The sequence below is a fragment of the Chanodichthys erythropterus genome, chromosome 22, assembly GCF_024489055.1.
Source record: "Chanodichthys erythropterus isolate Z2021 chromosome 22, ASM2448905v1, whole genome shotgun sequence".
NCBI lineage: Eukaryota > Metazoa > Chordata > Actinopteri > Cypriniformes > Xenocyprididae > Chanodichthys > Chanodichthys erythropterus.
Genome location: NC_090242.1, coordinates 17,040,108 through 17,059,964, shown reverse-complemented (window position 1 = coordinate 17,059,964; position 19,857 = coordinate 17,040,108). Strand labels below are relative to the sequence as shown.

The 19,857-nt window shown below is 36.7% G+C and overlaps 1 protein-coding gene across 2 annotated transcripts in view; it reads left to right on the top strand.

The window, feature by feature from the left end:
* arrdc1b (arrestin domain containing 1b) overlaps positions 1-17,916 on the top strand; it is a 47,126-nt gene extending 29,210 nt beyond the window's left edge. Inside the window, exons 3-8 of one of the 2 annotated variants that reach the window (XM_067376327.1) lie at positions 4,527-4,577; positions 6,141-6,295; positions 6,469-6,651; positions 6,784-6,960; positions 8,485-8,959; positions 12,782-17,916. In XM_067376327.1, the coding sequence (XP_067232428.1) occupies positions 4,527-4,577; positions 6,141-6,295; positions 6,469-6,651; positions 6,784-6,960; positions 8,485-8,959; positions 12,782-12,849 (1,109 nt within the window). In that variant the 3' untranslated portion in view covers positions 12,850-17,916. The remainder of the gene's footprint in view (positions 1-4,526; positions 4,578-6,140; positions 6,296-6,468; positions 6,652-6,783; positions 6,961-8,484; positions 8,960-12,781) is intronic. The other variant, XM_067376328.1, reaches the window with a different exon arrangement.
* The last annotated feature ends 1,941 nt before the right edge of the window (positions 17,917-19,857 follow it).

The following is a 19,857-nucleotide window of genomic DNA, read 5'->3' as shown; positions in this document are numbered from 1 at the left end:
ACAGAGATAACAGAGATGCTGAATTGCTCTTATGCTGGCTGCCAGGAACTAATGCGGTCTGCCCATTAAGGGTTCAATTTCCTCTCTTCATTGCTCAGTAACAGTAATTCTGATGGTCAGGGCAGTGTAGCTGGATTGAGATGCCTTTATTTGTCTGAGATTTGAAACTTGGGTGTTGTAAAGTTGTAAATGATATAGTCTGATGTGTTTCAGCAGCGACATTGGAGAACTGACACAATGGCAAGGTGTGGTTCTGACTAGGGCGGCCCTCGACTAAAGATTTTTCTGGTCGACTAGTAGTCGTTCATTTTAAGCAATTTGTCGACTAATCGCACGTTTATTAATAAACCATATGAATCATAATAATGAGCCTTTACACAGCCCAATCAGTGTTCAAGCGCACATGAAGCTTGTCACAGTGCACCAGCATAAGTAATGATTATGAATGCGTCGGGGGAAACCCGCAAAGAGACTGCTTTAACATTTTATTAATTCATTGATAAACTAGTGTTTTCTGTATTTTTGGCTGCAGTGATGAAGTTGACGATGCTGACTCGTCATTTCCACAGTAGTGTATGCGCCTATATGCACATTTCATATTGGTTACAAAACCTGAGAATATTTGTTTTCTATTTGAATTGGTTCATTTAAAAGTAGACATTTCGCTTTCTATATTTATGTGTCATGTCTATGAGGCAGGTTTACATGGAGTTTCGTTTTTTTTTTCTCTTTTTTTGGTGCGCTCAAGTTCACAAAGAGAGACGGCAGAAAAAAGTACCTTGTTTGCTTTTATTATTTTACAAAATCACGTTTTGAGCACATAAAGTGCACATAAATAAAAGTAAACTCTTCACAGATTCAAAAGATCTATTACTCTTATCTTTATGACCAAAAATTGAATATTTTAAGTGCAAGTGATTGCACTGGCGCCTCCACGTTAGCTGTCATGGAGTAAGCGCACTACTATTTAGCTTTTACACTCCGCACAAACACCTGAATAGCCCACATTTGCCAGGTTAATGTTAAAGCAAGCAGCCATGTAAAGTTGCAACTACTTGCATGTTTCAGATGATAAGCCATATTTGAGGTCGATGAATGATATGTGACTTCCTGTGGATTTTTTCTAATAAAATTTTGGTCGATTAAACCTCTTCTCATCAACTAATGGTTTGTCAACTATTAGGGGGCAGCTATAGTTCTGACAAAATTACAGCGATAGTTCACCCAAAAATGAAAATTCTAAACCATTTACTAACCATTATGTCATTTCAAACCTGTATGACTTTCTTTTTACTGTGAAACACAAAAAAATATATTTTTTGTTTTTTTGTTTTTGTTTTTTGTCTATACCATAGACTGTAAAAAAATATGGACGTAGTGTCTGTGACGTCACCCATAGATTTCTGAACAGCAGTTTTTACGCGTAAATGAGGCCGCGGCCATCTTAGCTGCGCGTCACCGCACATCACTCCCGGATAACTGAAAATGGGCAAAAAGGTGGGGAGGTGGTTTGAGCTGATGTGACTGGTTGCTGAAACCATGCCCACCTAGCTCGACATGACCATGGTAGCAAGCAAAGGAGCTAACTATCTAGATACTATCTAAATTATTAATGAAGATACGTTTTATCATCAGAAAGTTCTAAAGGTTTAGTGTCAATCTACGGTGGGGTTTTTTTTAAGATATAGATGCTCCAACACCAGTAATTTGTGTTGGGTGTGCATGGAAAATCAAAATGGGACTTCATACCTTTTATAATAGAGATTGCCAGATGAATCCAATCTATGGCAGTTGGGTAAAATATAAATGTCCATTGTACTTTTTGTCCATGAAATATTGATATATTATCCATTGTTTGCATAACATTTCTTCTGAATGATCTGCTCTCTGTCATCGTTCTTTAAGAAATAATGCAGTCTGAGCAGCGTTTATGTTGTAAAACTGTATACGATCGTATCTAACAAACAAATGAGCCTGTGTCCAAAGTATATTTTTTCAAAATAGTGCAGCAGTTTTAGTTATAATATCCAAGCAGTGCTGTCAGAGTTGTATATCCTCCTGGTATTGTCATTGTAGTAAATCTCACAAACAAAACTTTCAGCCAATGCCACGATCCAACAACGTGTGTTCTGTTTCTTCCGCATGCATACACATCTACACAGACACACATCAGTCTCGAATATTATGCAGCAAGCCATATTTTATAATTGTATAAAATAATCAAGCACAAATACGGCTGAGATTTAGCTGAGGTAAAGTGACGACTCACAGACAACAGCGGCACTCAAGTGACCACGCCCTTAATTATGCAGAACTTTGCAGCGTTTCAAACCCAACTGACTTTCATTGTATGGATAAAAAACAGCCCAAACATTCTTTAAAATATCTTCTTTTCTGTTACTCCGCAAAATTAAATTCATACAGGTTTGGAATGACATGAGGGTGAGTCAGTGGTTCAGAACTTTCATTTTTGGGTGCACTATCCCTTTAAAATGACCTTTTGAAGGGGTTGTGATCATTTCCCCTTCCTGTTCTTTTCAGTTTGACAACACTTTATGAAAGAACTCAATCGGTAAAACATGTCCTCATGTGACCTCTTGCTGCTGACGTCATGGAGATCTGTATCTTTGTATTTCTATTAAATATTTGAAAGCAAATACTGAACACAGGATGGTGACGTCTCTTCACACATGTTCCACTTGTCACAAACATTCATGGCTTATTTGTGAAATTAAAATGTGTGTCATTACCCATAAATTAATTTAAATGTAATTTAAATGGGATGTCAGATATTGAACTTAAGTGATATTCTGTAGCCTGAACAGGATTTGTTTCTCAGAAATAGACGGCATTGTGTTCATAGCATCAACACAGTACCTGTTTTACATGCACAACAATAAACTGATGACTGTCAAACAAAAACCTGGGAATGCATTAAAACAGTTTACATGAGATTTGAAATTATTGAAGTAAAAAAAAGTGTGGTGTATACATTCATACATTTGAATACACTCCAAGCAACTTTGGATAAAGTGTCTGCCAAATGCATAAAGCTACTGTAAATGTTTTTTTTTTGTTTGTTTTTTTTAAGTACAGTAAATGATGTATATGTGTTGCCTTAGTGAACCCTAGGCCCTGTAATAATGCCTCTTTTTTTTTTTTTTTTTTTTTTTTGAGGACTTCCTTCCTTACAAACACTGCAAGCTCAAACGGACAGCTGATACTGTATGTCTGCTCTGCTCTCCGAGCTGCTTGTGTCAGTGAATTTCCCATCATTTTCTCTAAGAGGTCTTTTCCTGTCAGGGGCTTCGACTTATAAACAAAAACAGATTTATACAGTAATGATGGCTGGTGTTAACTCGTTTTCTCCTCACGCATTAACTCAAGTACATTTTTGAAATCAGGCAACACCCTTACAGTGATTTTACTGCCAAATTTGAAAGTCTTGATAAACAAGCACAGGCGGAGCATGCTGCAGCTCATGCGCATTCACACGCAGTGTGCCAAATAACTTTTTTTTTTAAGTGTCACAGGAGGTGTGTGCATTTACAGTGCTTTATTCAAGTAATATATACGCTGTTGATGCAAATCCTTCCAGATCTTTGAATAATCTCTGAGTTTGTGGAAATTCCCAGTTAGAAAGCACAGAAGAGGGCATTGTTACATCCGTCAGTGTGCTTATCTACTCAGATAGGCCATCCTATGTTTGAGTCTTTCTGTCTTATGATACCTCTAGCTCCACAATATACTGTTTTCTCACTAAAGTGAAGCACTTTAGGACATCTGCTGTGCTTGTATGATTTTTAGTTGAAGTATTATTGTTTCTATATTAGATATGCACACTTTCATTAAAGGGTTAGTTCACCCAAAAATTAAATTTCTGCCATTAATTACTCACCTTCATGTCGTTCCAAACCTGTAAGACCTTCGTTCATCTTCGGAACACAAATTAAGATATTTTTGATGAAATCCAAGAGGGTTCTTTTATCCCCAATAGAAAGCAATTTAACTAACATCTTGAAGTGACAAGTGACAAGAATACTTTTTGTGGGCCAAAACAAAACAAAATAACAACTTTACTTTACTGAGCCGGCGTTCTGATGTAGAACCTGGAAACACTGAACGTAAACGGTGTAGCAGAATGACAGGGGAGAGACAAATTTGTTGAATAAAGTCGTTATTTTTGTTTAGTTTTTTTTGTTTTTGAGCATAAAAAGTATTTTCATCGCTTCATAACGTTAAGGTTAAACCACTGTAGTCACGTTGACTATTTTAACGATGTCTTTACTACTTTTCTGAACCTTGAATGTGGTAATTACATTGCTTTCTATGGGGGATAAAAAAACAATTATTGAATTTCATTAAAAATATATTAATTTGTATTCCGAAGATGAACGAACGTCTTGCGGATTTGAAACAACATGAGGGTGAGTAATTAATGACAGAAATCTCATTTTTGGGTGAACTAACCCTTTAATAGCATTATAAAACAGCAATGAAATATAATTTTTTCTCTGCTATTGCAGGTATTCTGCCAGCTGGTGAGCACAGCTTTCCTTTTCAGTTTCTCATTCCAGGTAATTCTCTTCAATTTTACAACTAGCATTTCAGAACAGTTTAAGAGCATTTTCATTCAGAGAAACTCAATTTTAGCCATTAAATGAAGATGTTGTGCACCTTAGACAGAGAACACTCAGGTGTGTTAAACTGTTAAGTACCTCTGAAGCATGAAGAGAAGCTGGAAGAAGGGTATAATTTTAATCTTAGATTTATAAAGTCTTCTTGTTATGGGCCTGCCTCTTCTTGCACAAACACATGCCCTGTAATGAGCTATTAAGGGGAGGTATACAAGGAGGACAGGGGAGGACAGCAATATTCCTGGCTACATAATTATGGCGCTTTTCCACTGCATGGTACGGCTCAGTACGGCTCATTTTTTGGTGCTTTTCCACTGCAAGGTACGGCTTGGTAAATAGTACCACCTCCAAACGAGTGAATGTGACGTGTAAACACTGCAGATCACTGATTGGTCAGGGAGGATCGTCACTACCAGCGTCATTGGATTTGAAACACGAGACACCAAACCTGTTATATTTAAATAGTCAGTAACAGCCACTGCAGAATCATTTGTTTGCACAAAGTTTTTTAAACAGTTGTCGTGCGCAACGCTGAGCCGAGTCGTACCACACAGTGGAAAAGCGGCCTGTGATGGACATCCAGCCCGGCCCACATCCAAGTGTGACGTCAGAAGCCAGGCCCACGCCACCCTGCAGCCGATTCTTAAGATTTTATTGGTCATCAAACAGCATACACTGATTCCTAAACCTACCCATCACTGTTGCAACCAATGAAATTACCTGCAGGACAGGATTTCTGGTGAACTGGTTTAGCGGGGAGTCACAAGGTGACATACTGGGCTCGGGCGTGGCTTTTGACATCACACTTGGATGTGGGTGGAGTTGGACTTGCATTAGTGCCCTCTTGCAGCTGCGCCCTCTGCTGACAGATAAAATAAACAGACGGTAAACAAGGATCTAATCATAACAGGGGCTTTACAGCCCATTAATCATGAATGCATTTGGCATAAAACATGCAGATACAAAGATAGAAAAATAGAGATCAAACTAGTTTATATCAATGTGTTGTTTCAGTTGAATTTCTGTGTGGTTTGCTATTATTTATTCATCTGTCTGACCATCTGAGCCTTCAGGTTATGTTTTACTTCTAAAACAGCTTTCGAATGACGGCACTTAGAAGTGTATTGATTCATTTTATTGACTGTGAGCTCTAACATCATCCTGTCATCATCCAGCATTCTGGTCCTTGAAAGATATTGTTGTTGTTTTGTCAAAGACATGATTATTTTATAAGGTGGCTTGGATAGGAAATATTTTGACAAGTCCAAAATAACTTTGGTAACACTTTATTTTACAATGTCCTTGTTACACATTACATATACTTACTAAAGTAATAACAGTAAAATATGCATAATTACATGCAATTAACCCTAAACCTAACCCCAATCCTAACCCTACAGCAAGTACAATTAACAACAATTTATGTTACTCAGTGCTTAAATGTATAATTACACTGTAGCAAGGACACCTTAAAAATAATCTTCTTCTTTATGTCCATTGTAGCATCTGTTCCAACCTCGTTCGAAGGCCCATTTGGGAAGATTTTGTACAAAATTAGGGCTTTTATTGACACGCCACGTTTCTCAAAGGACTACAAGACCCATCGGCCCTTCTACCTTCTCAATGTGCTCAACCTCAATGAGCTGCCAGACATAGAGGTGAGAATTCACCAACATTTCTTAATTAGCTACGCTGAAAAAAAAAGAAAGAAAATAATATATACACACACACATATTTTACATTATAATATCACATTATCCTGCCATCCTTCTTTTCGAATATTTTTCTAATCTTGCTTGCCAATTCCTAATGTCTGCCCTTCTTTTTCCAGCAACCCAGCTGTGCTGTGACAACAAAAAAGTTTAACTACCTCCTGGTAAAAACAGGCACGCTCATGCTGAAGGCTTGCAGTGATCTGAGAGGATACACTCCTGGACAGGTTATCAAACTATCTACTGAAATCCATAACAAGTCTGGTAAAGACACTGGCTATGTGATGGCCAGCCTTATTCAGGTAAGATTCTGATGACGTCTAGTTTCATAAAAATGTATTTTTCCAGAATTGTGGTTGATGATATAATATATGCACATAAAATGTAAAACTGTCAGATAATGGCATTCAGTATAACTGTTTATATCTATACAGAGAGTGTCGTATAAGACGAAGCGGCCAGTGTTTGATCTGCGACCCATAGCAGAGGTTGAGGGTGCCGGGGTCAAGGCCGGCAAACATGCAGAGTGGAAAGAACAGATCATCGTCCCTCCTCTTCCTCAATCGGGCCTGACTGGCTGCAGCCTCATAGACATTGAGTATTTTATCCAGGTATGGGACAGGAAATCTTAACCTTGGCACTACAAACCTTAGCACTTCTGTCATCATTTGCTCACCTTCATGTGACTCCAAACCTTTTCCGTTTGTGGTACAGTTTGATTTGTGAATGAATCATTCAGAGCAGTTTTGTGAACCGGATTAACTGATTCATTTAAAAGTTCACTGGGTTTATTTCGAAAACTGAATTAGTCTGATGCATGAATGAATCATTCAGAGCACTTTTGTGACCTGGATCAATCAATTCATAGAAAAGATTTGACTCACTGATGATTTTCGAAAAGACAAATCAGTCTGATTCATGAACTAATCATTCAGATCAAAGTTGTCAATGGATCAACTTATTAATTAAAATTATCTGACTCAGCGAGTTAAGCACTGAATCAGTCTGATTCATGAAAGAATCATTTAGAGCATTCCTTGTGAACCAGATGAACTGATTAATTTGGAAGTTCTGACACAGTGAGTTGAATTCAAGAACTGAATCAGTCTGATTCTTAAATGTATAGTTCATAACACTTTTATGACCTGGATAAACAAATTAATTGAAAAGATCTGACTCAGTGAGTTGATTTCAAAAATTGAATCAGTCTGATTCATGAATTAATCATTCAGACCAGTTTTGTGGCCTGAATCAATCGGTATATTTGACAAGATCTGAACAAGATCTGACTCACTGAGATGATTTTCAAAAAGACAAATCAGTCTGATTCATGAACTAATCATTCAGATCAATTTTGCCAATGGATCAACTTATTAATTAAGAAGATCTGTATCAGTGAGTTCATTTCAAGAACTGAATCAGTCTGATTCACGAAAGAATCATTCAAAGCAGTTTTGTGAACCAGATTAACAGATTAATTAAACTGTTATGACTCAGTGAGTTGAATTCAAGAACTGAATTCATGAATAAATCATTCAGAGTACTTTTGTGACCTGGATGAACCAGTTATTTGAAAAGCTATGACTCAGTGAATTGAATTCGAAAATTGAATCAGTCTGATTCATGAAAGAATCATTTAGAGCATTCTTGTGAACCAGATCAACTGATTAATTAAGAAGTTCTGACTCAGTGAGTTGAATTCAAGAACTGAATCAGTCTGATTCTTGAATTAATCATTCAGAGCACTTTTATTACCTGGATGATCAACAAATTAATTGAAAAGATCTGAATCATGATTTCAAAAACTGAATTCAGAGCAGTTTTTTGGCCTGAATCAACCAGTTCATTTGACAAGATTTGACTCACTGAGATGATTTTCAAAAAACAAATCAGTCTGATTCATGAAGAAATCATTCAGATAACTTTTTGTCAATGGATCAGATGAGTCTTAGGTTAAATGAATGATTAAAGATACAACTCAAAAGAATGATTTGTGCGCAAATCAGACATTGGTACTTCAATTTTTGCGTGAAATATTGAAATAAGATATTTTTAGATTGCACTACTGTAGTCTTTCATCTAAAAAAAAATAGCTTAATGTCATGAAGTGCATCTGAGAAATTGTCTCTTTGCAGGTTTCATTAAAATCTCCTGAGGCTGTGGTCACGTTACCCATATACATTGGGAACGTTGCTGTTAACTTGACTCCCTCCATTCCGTACCCCATTGCTCAAGGCGCTCCGATGCCTGCCATGCCGAGCCTCAGCCCTGCACCCATAGTCCCCAGCGCACCTCCTGTAGAGGACGACCTGGAGGGTGAGCTGGGGGCTGGAGGAGTAGACAGTGAGGAGATTCCCACCAAGTCTCATTCTCAGCAGGACCCGTCCGGCGTGCCTCTCACCATGTCTCCCGGCGCGTTCGGTCTTGCATCTGGTCCGGTCCCGCCGCAGAGCCAGCAGAACATCCAATCCTCAGACGGTTCTGCGCCTGTGTTCTGTTTGTCCACAGGGGCCACCATACCTTTCTTCACAGATGGTAATTCAACACCAGTGCCCACTTCCTGTCCCCTCATCCTGCCCCCTGAATACAGCACCTGGGAATACCCACATGGTGAGTGATTCTTGAGAATTATACTTCGTACAGGGTTGAGGTGATTACCCTTGTTCTGTAAAAAGTCTCACAGGATTTGCATGAAAAGGTTTTTTCTTTTTACTTTTTTACTGTTCTTGTGACTGGTCAATGTTCATCTTCTGTAAATGAGTAGTATTTGTTACTAACTCTATACCTAATATAGTTGCACTATAGTTTTAAAGACAAAGCTTACTGTAGCTAGTACTGTAGGTCACAAGACCTTCATAATGTGTAGTCACATAAAAAATGTGCTTCTCATTGATCTAATAAGCAGTATTCAAATTGGGAAACAGAAATTGCATTAAAAAGCTGAGTATGTCAGTTGATCTGGTTACAGTTGATGCTTCAAACTTATTTTTACCAGGGTTATTATAGTTAACTAAAACTAAAACCATAAAAAAAATGTTGTCACTTGGAAATAAAGTAAATTTGAACTGAAATAAATTAAAATGTAAAAAAAAAAGGCAACATTTATAATTTCAATTGATTTTAGATTGATGTACTAAAATAACTAAAACTAAAACAGAAATAATAACTAATAACATAGAGAAAAATAATCCAAATGGCAAAATCAGCTAAATTTATACTAAAATAACACAGACTTTTTACTCATCTAACTGTTAACAGTACTATATAATGTAATCCTTTAAAATTTGATGTGTAAGTAATCATGGAATCTATTATAGTACATAGTAATACAAAAATGAATTATCTGTCTAAAAGTATTTTGAAATATATTTTATAAGTTAAGTATATACAAAATTGTTTATTCTTGTTTTTTCAGAAAGCTCAATTCAACTGTTTGTGTTTATTGTATTATTTACATTTATTGAATGTTGAATCTGTATCTGCCATTAAATAGCTTGTGAAGCTGATATGGCAGTAAACTTAAAGGGTTAGTTCACCCAGAAATGAAATTTCTGTCATTTATTACTCACCCTCATGTCGTTCTACCCCCGTAAGACCTTCGTTCATCTTCAGAACACAAATGGAGATATTTTTTATTAAATCCGAGGTTTTTTATCCTTCATTGAAAGCAATGAAATTACCACATTCAAGCCAGGTACAGAATAGTAGTAAAAACATTGTTAAAATAGTCAACGTGACTACAGTGGTTCAACCTTAATGTTATGAAGCGACCAGGGGCGGATCTAGAAAATTATTTATAGGGTGGCAAAGGGGTGGCATGAGATCTATGAGGGGTGGCAACACCAAAGCAAGCGCCAATGCATAGTTTTTGGAGATTTATGGCCTGACATACACAATTGTGTTCACAAACATTGCATTACCAAAATATATAACAAGATTTCAATATCCATCATGGCACCAAGTAAAGGCACTATATGAAAAACATCAACAGATTCAAAATGAGTCTGACCTTGTATCACTAAAGGAGATGAGCAGTTTTATTAATATTACACAGGCTACTTCGATGGCATAAATCACATGTTTTAGTGCAAGTTAAAGAACAACAAAACCTGTTTTTTGCAAACAATTTTTGAGTTTCTGTTATTATCAGATGTGGGAATGTCTGTGTGTGTTCACCCAGAACAGCCTATCAACTACATACTCTAGCAACACCCCAATTGCAGCAAGATCCTAGCAACCACCCAGAATCTCCTAGCAACCACCTAGCAACACTTTAGCAATCACCCAGAACATCCATATAAATTTGTCTTTCAAACTTTTTAATCTAGTTGAAATGAAACAACTCAACATTTTCTTACAACTATAAACACTAAACTATGCACCAACTTGTACAAACCTCAAACTTCCAGGTCAAAATAAAATGTTTTTGTCAAAAACTTATTCTTGTCTGACAAAATCAAACTTTGGCCTCAGGTGACACACAAAACTTAACAAATACACAGACTACTGTGATCAATTCATGTAACACTGTAACAAAAATACCGCTTACTGGGATTCAGGAATTATTTTGCAGCTCACTGTCTACTACACTATACAAAAATAAATTTACAGATACAGTAAAATACAGCAATGATTTTTTTCTTTCTTTTTTTCTGGCAGTAGATATGTATGAACTTAGTATGCAACACAATACAGTATACTGTCAATTACAGTAAAACTAAACTCAGCATCCTCTGCACATTTGGACAAATTTTATTACAGTATATAAGGTACTATCAGTGTATTGGTCTTCTGACACACATACATAATAACAAACGGCTACAGAGAAAGTTGACAATCACAAGTTTGAGGGTGTACAACGTGTGACAGTTTACTGTACATAGTGAAATTTCCCTCATCTAAAGTAGCCTACTGGTACTGAGTGAGTTTAAAACCCCTGTAAATTATTCATTCAGCTCTCTCTCAGATTTTGACTGTTGTGTCATCAGTTTTGCTACCAAATGTTGTCATTGTTAAATGTTTTGAGAAATGTGTCTTTGTTTTGAGAACTGAGTGAATGGTTTGGGAATCTGGGCAAACTGAATCACTTATAATGTGTTAGCAATCGGGAAAAGCTAAAATACATTTAGATTCTTACCTAACTAGTTTCTGTGATCGGGATCTTCTTAATGATTTCATGTTACCGTTTCGTCGGATGGCAAAAAGACCTTTATCCATGATGAAAGTGGAGCGGGCGGTCGGTGAATCAGCTCGCAAAAAATACGAAAATTTGAGGACTTCTGAGTTAGCCGAGAAGCAGTAATTTTCCGATTCACGAACAATGGAAAACAATTCGTAAGTGAACTTGGCTGCGCTGTGTGTTTTTGACTCCCAAAGAATCGGTTCATAAGAGTCATTTGTTAATGAAGCCGACTACACTGGGCGCGCTGCGTTTTATTCAACAATAAAGTCAGTCTATTACGCAGAATTTGTTGAATAAAGTCTTTATTTTTGTTTTGTTTTTACACACAAAAAGCATTTTCGTCGCTTCATAACATTAAGGTTGAACCACTTTAGTCACGTTGACTATTTTAACAAGTAGTTTTTAGTACTATTCTGGACCTTGAATGTGTACAGTCCAAAGATGAACAAAGGTCTTATGGGTTTGGAACGACATGAAGGTGAGTAATTAATGACATAAATTTAATTTTTGGGTGAACTAACCCTTTAATTATAACAACAACATTCAAATATGTAAATAATAATGAATACAACATATTTATGTATTTATATATTTACTTAGTAACTCAGCGAGTCACATACTTTGGATCAGTTTTGTGCTTGAGAGCCATTTATGCTTATAGTATTCTCTCTCTAAAAATGCAATCAATCATACATTTCAGCATCATCATGTATAGTAAAACTAAATATGAGCTAGTTGTTGTAATCCAAACGCTCTGCTATTTTATTCCAAATGTTACTTTTTGTCAGAGGCTTCTGTTAATATTTAGTTTATATATGGGGTTACATTTAAACTAAGGTTAATGTTGCAACCCTCAAATATGTAAGAGTGTGCAACAAGCTGTCACTTGTCTACATGTTTAGAGGAAGCACAAGTGAAACTATTCAAACTAGTTGACACTGGCCCAAAGTATATAGTGGCAGGACTAATCGACTTGTCAGTGCAACCCTCATTAGCAGTGTTAAAATTACTGTAAAAAATAATAATTTTAATGTTTTATACAGAATTGTTCTGTTCTTTAATTCAATTACATCAGAAGTAACTGTAATTGAATTATAGAAAAAATAATTAATTAGTAATTAATTACTAAGTGATGAATTATACCCAACACTGCTCAGTAGCAGCAAATCTTGCATATTTATGAAAAAGGTTTACAGTGTGACTATAACTGATTCTGAATTATTAATTTATTTATTCGCTCAAATTTTCAGAGCCGCCTCCCACATATGAGGAAAGCTGCAGTAGCAACAACTCAAGCTTCAACAGCAGCATGAGGTAGACCATTCAGAGGTCTCGCTTCTTCATAATGCCATTCATCTGGTGCCCCCTGCTGGACGGTACAGGATTTGCTGCCAGGCCCCAAACCTGGCCCTCCATGAACAAAATCTCTTTAAAACTCATAAAGGATCATTTCCATCATTTTTAGTCAAGTCCCTCAGTACATAAATTCAATGTTGGAGAAAACAACCCTGAAACTGTGTAGGGAGAACGTTTCAGTGCCTAAGAAGATGTAGCACTCTTGAGCAACCCCTAGATGAGACGCACTCAGAGTTCTTGTGAAATGAATACCAGCATCTATAACATTTTGAAGTGAAAGTTAAACTGAGAATGCGTTTTCATTCAACCAAGGCTGGCCTTATGTATATCTCATCACAAAATATGCTCTGTAAAATCTGAAACATAATTCTGCCAGATCTCGTTGAAGGAATAAACACTCCTTTCCTCCTTGTGACGACCGTTATGAATCATAAGGCACTCCATGCTTGCACCAGCAGGAATGGCTCTTGACAAAGACATTGGGCCACAGAGAAGGTTACTCTGGATAGAACAAGTTTTATTTATTGATGGGGATTGACAGATGTTTCATCTGACTTTTTTAAAGTCCAACTCATCACCAAACTGACACTGTGTGGATACAGCTTCGCGATACCAATGTAGTCAACCATCATGGGCACATAAGTCATTATCACCATCACGGTCAAATGGTAGCCACTGTCCCTTGAATGCTTATAGGAACAACATATTACATATAATTTTTGAACTAGTTCATTTTTGTTTCACTGGTTTTACAGAGATTTACACTTTGGACTTCTAACTTTGTGTTTTTGTTACCTTGCAAAAAAAGCAAAATAATCCTATTTTTATTTTCTGGGCTTTATCATTTCACCACCATTTTAAAAGACGTTTTTTGAAGTTTAATTTTTTTTTTCTTTTTTTTTCATGAAAAAAAAGACTATCATCAGTACTAGTAATATGTTAGATTTCAGAAGTTTCACATATGCATCATTTGAAATCTGATGCAAACTGTTCATGTCTTTGTATAGGACTTGTTTGGTCTATGCGTTGATATTTCTCAAAATAGCCCAGAGCAAATTAGAGATTTGTGATGGATTTCCGGTGAGGCCTTAGGCTGTACTTGGATTGTTGTGTACAGTCCTTTAATATGGCAAACACTTTTTCATTATGACCTGATCAGACCCTTGAACTGCTGAAGAATTGAAGCACAAAAAGGCACTTTTATGTGTATTTGTATATATATGTGTGTGTGTGTGTGTATGTGTGAATGTTTTTTTCCACCCCATTCTCCATGTTTAGTTCAGTATTGTGGTACATTTAGTACTTTATTCAGTAAGCAAAGAAAGTCAGAATTGGAACAGAACGGAAAACATTTATCATGTTCTAAATGATTTTGTATGAAGCAAAATTGCAAAATTATAAGATATGTTTTAGGAACTAAACCGTTACTTTATCTTTTCTCTCTTTCCCTGAGTGTTTACCATTACAGTGCTGACAGAGAAGAATCATTCAGGTCATTCTACAAAAAGGGTGCCATTTGAGTCCTTCATATGCATATAAAAACATTTACTTCAACAATGAATAGCTGATGACACTTCTCATGCATTATGTATATTGCTAAACAAATGAACAAAAAAACTTCTCATTTTCTTTCATGATGAGGATCCATTTTCTGGCCTGTGTACATTTTGATAAAAACGTAAAATATAGAAACGAAAGTTAGTGTTTATTCTCATTTTCTAAATTTTTTTATTTATTGGACATGACTTATATTAAAAAGGTTATGGGACCACTGTGTTACAATCATATTTCCTCCTATTAATTATAAAAATGAACTGTTCCGTAGCTCATTATAACATTATCATCCTTTCAGTATGCAGTCTCTTAAAGGAAAAGTCGACACTAGTTTTTTAATCACTTTATCTTGTATTTTGTTATATTTGTCAGTAGGGTAAATTGGTCAATTGGGGTAATGATGGTGTGTTATTGTGAATATTGTAAAAATGATATTTGAAGTTAGAAATGGATACATGCAATTAATTAACAGTAAAACATTGTATAACATAGAATGTTTAAAATTATATAAAAATGTACTTTAAAAATTGCCTAATCAGACTGCAAAAGCACCTCTTTTATAGAATGACCTGTTCATATTCATGTCAAGGGACCTTGTCTTTGTTGATTGTATCCCAGCAGGCCACTGTGACTTCTAACAGTGCAGCTAAACATAAATTCAGATTTTTTAATTCACTGTGAGCATCATTGTGATTGCACATATGTAAAGAACATTGTTATTGTTTATCATCAAAATCCAGTGAAGAAACCCTGACTTGAACACCTGTTCTCTATTTTCAACCACATTTTGCCTTAAATGTGAATCTGATGCATCCCTGGTTCCATCGTAATTGTAAAGAAGACGTACTTTGAGATAATACTGCACCACTTTTACTGTTGTCTTCATTTGCCTCTCAAGCCTGTGTGACATTAGAAAGGGTCATAAGGAAAATGGATAGTAGATGGTTAGTTTTTTTAGCACTGCAGGTGAAAGAAATGATTACAAGTCCTCCATGTCTTAAAATGTTCAATTTGCAGCATGGACAAACACTTATTCATTATTTATTTACATGTGCTATGTTCTGTCTTTTCCTTTACACCAAAGGTTCAACAGCTTTATCAAGTTTCATTTCATCATTGTGTGGTACTTTCCTTTCCCTGGATCTTCCAGCAGGTTTTGATATAAAGTAGCACGATTGTGGATCAGTGTTCTATGTAAAGTTGTGACAGAATCAAGCTTGTACAGCAAAGAAATAAAATTACTCATATTCTCATCCCCCCACACACCCTCCAAGATGTTGCTCATTTAAATTTCTAATTTCAATGCTAATCATGCTTATTTACTCGTTAACATTAAAGGAGCTATACGTGTAGAAGTACGTGTTTTTAGCGACACCGGTGTCTGTTAAGTGAGCAGCCAGCATCTTATTGCTTGTGCTTGCACTTGTGAACAAGTAGCCTAACATACAAGAGGCTGGATTCAAGGCCCTGTTATTCATGGATTTCATGTGACGTCAGTGGAGCGGTCACCATTTGTAGCCAGGACCGAATTGCATCTGCTGTGGGCTGTGATAACAACAAATCACAAAGAAATGGATTAACGTTTTACTTTTATTTAACGTTTCCCCACAAACCCTGAGCGCCCTCAGTAACACATTGTCACAATGCCACCCGTACCCCCCCATGAGTTTCTAATGTTTATCAAACTGGCTGAGGCTTGCAGTTCCCGATAGCCTTGTGGACAGCGTGCTGACATCTGGTGCTATTGCACACCAGGACTCCTGAGTTCAAGTCCTACCTTGTGGACTTTTCCAGATCCCGTCTGCCTTCTCTCTCCAATTTTGCTTCCTGTCAACATATTTCATGTCATAATAAATGGCAAAAAGGCAAAAAATGAACATTTAAACTGATGCTGGTTAAACTCCATCCACACATGGGATAGAATCAGCATCTTTTCAGTCACTGGATCAACATGGGGAACATATTTCGACAGATGTATATTTGCCATTGGATTCTGACCCCACCCCCACCATGAGGTTCTAATATTTATCAAACTGACTGAGACTTGCACTTCCTGATAGCCTTGTGGACAGAGTGCTGACATCTGGTGCTGTTGTGCATGAATCTTCAGTTCGAGTCCAGACTTTTCCAGATCCAGTCTGCCTTCTCTCTCCAATTTTGCTTCCTGTCAACATATTTTATGGTTAAACTCCATCCACACACAGGATAGAATCAGCATCAGCATCTTTTAAGTCACTGCATCAGCATCTGTCATCATATGCTGCTGAGGCTTGTGTGGACAGTGTGCCTATCCTGAGTTCAGGGTCGTGGACTTTTCTGGATCCCATCTGCCTTCTCTCTCCAATTTGGCTTCCTGCACTTATCAAATTATTAATAAAAGTGGAAATTAATGACCACAGCAAGTCAGGACCTCAGTTTAAAGCATGATCCTTCTTACAGTCTTGTGCCCCATCGCTAAACTCTGACTTTAAAAGACATACAGCCAGGAAGTGAGCACCCCCTGCTGGCCTCACTGAAGCATCTTCCAAAAACAATCCAGTTTTTCCACAAAGGTCTCCCATCCATGTAACAACCTGGGTCAAGCCCACTTAGCTTCTGTAGGAAGACAGGCTTTGGCCACTGGACGCTACATCTGCACTGCTTCCTGCTGCTTTGATATAATGGGTCTAATGCAGGGGCAGCGCATCCTAAGTATCTTAAATATATCCCTCAGATGAGCTACCATCTATATTGCAATACAATATAGTCAAACTATAGCATGGCTCTCCCACATATTCTACTATTCTAACTGCACTTATCAAAAAGTCTACAATCTTTCATAGACAACCTAGGAAGTCGGGGAAGGTCTCTTTTTTAAGTTTCCTTAAAGTTTTTTCATAGATTGGCAATAAAAAAGTGCTTAATACAAATTAATTAATTTTAATAATTAATAGATTATTTCATATAGGCCCTTTAAATGCATGATGTATTTATTTGTTCATTTATCAGTTCAATATGAACTGATCAAAATTGATTCTACATGATCAAATGTAATTGATGGAGAAACCTGGTTGAAAAAATTGCCTCAAAACAGTAATTTTAAATTATAATAAATAGTGACACAAATCACATTAGTGATGGCTATAAAACAATTTGTTTTGTAGTACATTATGTAGTTCAGTAGTCCTAAATAGATGGACCTAGAAGACTATAAACCAGAATAGCTGGGTTGATAGAATAGTTTGCTCGGATTTCAATATGATTGTCATGGACAGTTTTCTGGATGGCAACAGAAGGAAATAGGGGTTAAAAGATCAAGCGACCGGCTACACCTCCAGCACTGCTGCCTCTTTCTTGTTGCCATAGAAACTGATCTCAATCCATCATTATCACAGAGCCACACAAGGACATGGACATTTGGTGTATAGACTACATGGATGGTACACACTCTGTAGGCCTTAGAAAGGGAAGATGGTGGATGAAAAAATGTACAATATGGGAGGTCTGAAATAAATTTCTTCCATGCATAAGAAAAATGGTATTGTGTTCTGGTCTGGCCTGTGAACATGGTAAAAAATAAAATAAATTTAAGGTTCAAAGCCTACTATTTTTTCCTTATGAGCAAAGGTTAGCAATGTCCGAATGTCTGTATATTTTCAGTGAATCTGTTGAAGAGTTGACAAATAAGGGCTGTGTTCCAGTTCGTTTTTTTATGCCCTTCCCTATAGCTGAATTCCCTCAGTCTCGGTGACTCGGATATATGTCATTGCACGAGTGCCCACTACTGGCGGAACCTTTGCAATGGGCTGAATTTGAACGTTCTAAGCCCTTGATTACATGGGCTGTGTTCCATTCCACTTTTAGACATGCACTCATGAATTCCCTAAGCACTTCCCCTTGGGGAATCCCTGCCACCATTTTGTAGTGCGTTCCACTTCATGAAGTTTATATGAACAGACACTTGCTCCCTTGATTTTGACTGAGAGAGCGGGTCTACTTCATATGTACAGGCTGCTCCATATACCACAATGCAACATGATTGTGATGTCATGCATATTACGCTTAATTTACCCCACCACAAACAACTCTATTATATATTAATTTATTTATTTTTTAAATATATATAAAAAAAACACACCTACTGTATATACATATAGAATGTTGCATTAAACAGTTTCATAAGGAAAAAATGTAAATAATAAATCAACTCCATAGCAGATTCCAAGTGATTGCGGACTTAAGACGTTCAATAAATAGCGCACATTTATGCCAAACGATTGCTGATTAGCTAATATTGATGAATTATGACAATGTTTACTACATAATGTTTATATGGTAGTATGTTGGTTGTAAGAATGCATATGTATCACTACAGACATTTCAGAATAAGAGTCACGGTGTATTTCGGGATGGTTTATAATTATTATTTAATTTTTGTGTGTGTTTGGGTTGTTTTGAATATATATAAAAAAAAAATATATATATATATATATATATATATATCATAGAGTGGGGTAAATTAAACGCGATATGCGGTGACATCACAATCGTGTTGCATTGTGGTATATGGAGCAGCCTGAAGTGTACATATAAAGTAGGCCCTGTCCCAAATGGTACACTTCTATGCACTTTCGATCTTGTGGACTTGGCTGCCGCGTGCATGTGTCTGTTATGTCTACGAGACTGTAGGGTGTCACATTTGTCAATTTTAGGCTTCAGAAGGGTGACTTCAGACTTCTTCCCGACAGTCAAAGCAATGTTGTGTCACAAAAGTGCGGACTCGTAGGAAGGCCGTGAGTGTTTAGGGTGCCATTCGCTCCCTCAAAATCAAACTCAAAATCGATCAATGTCCATATAAACTTACCTCGTCCACTTCACGAAAAGTGGAACGCACTTCAAAATGGCAGCAGGGATTCCCCGAGCGGGGGATAATTTGGCCGTTGAGGCAAAAAGATACTTTAAATTTAACAGACGTTTTACAAATGAAACATACTAGAAATAGGTGAGTTTCATCGACACATAAAAAAAATAAAATAATAAAAGAAAATGAAATGGTTCTAGTTTTGTGGTTTTGGCTGGCCTGTTGGCTAGTTTTGGTTTTCTAGGGTTTTTACAGCTTTTTTAAAACAGCTTTACTTTTTCAAACCTAATTTATGCATACTAACATGCATATTAAATTTAGCTTGAAGTAGAACATTAATTCTACTTCAAAGGCCTCCAAACAGTTGAGGGTCAAAATTACAGTTTCAGTGCAGCTTCAAAGGGATTTAAACGATACCAGACGAGGAATAAGGGTCTTATCTAGCGAAACGATCGGTCATTTTCAAAAAAAAAATACAACTGTAGATGCTTTATAAACACAAATGATCGCTTTGCACGTGCTTCCGCTTTCAGTATTCTTCAAAACGCTTACGCCATATGTCCTACGTCTTCCCTA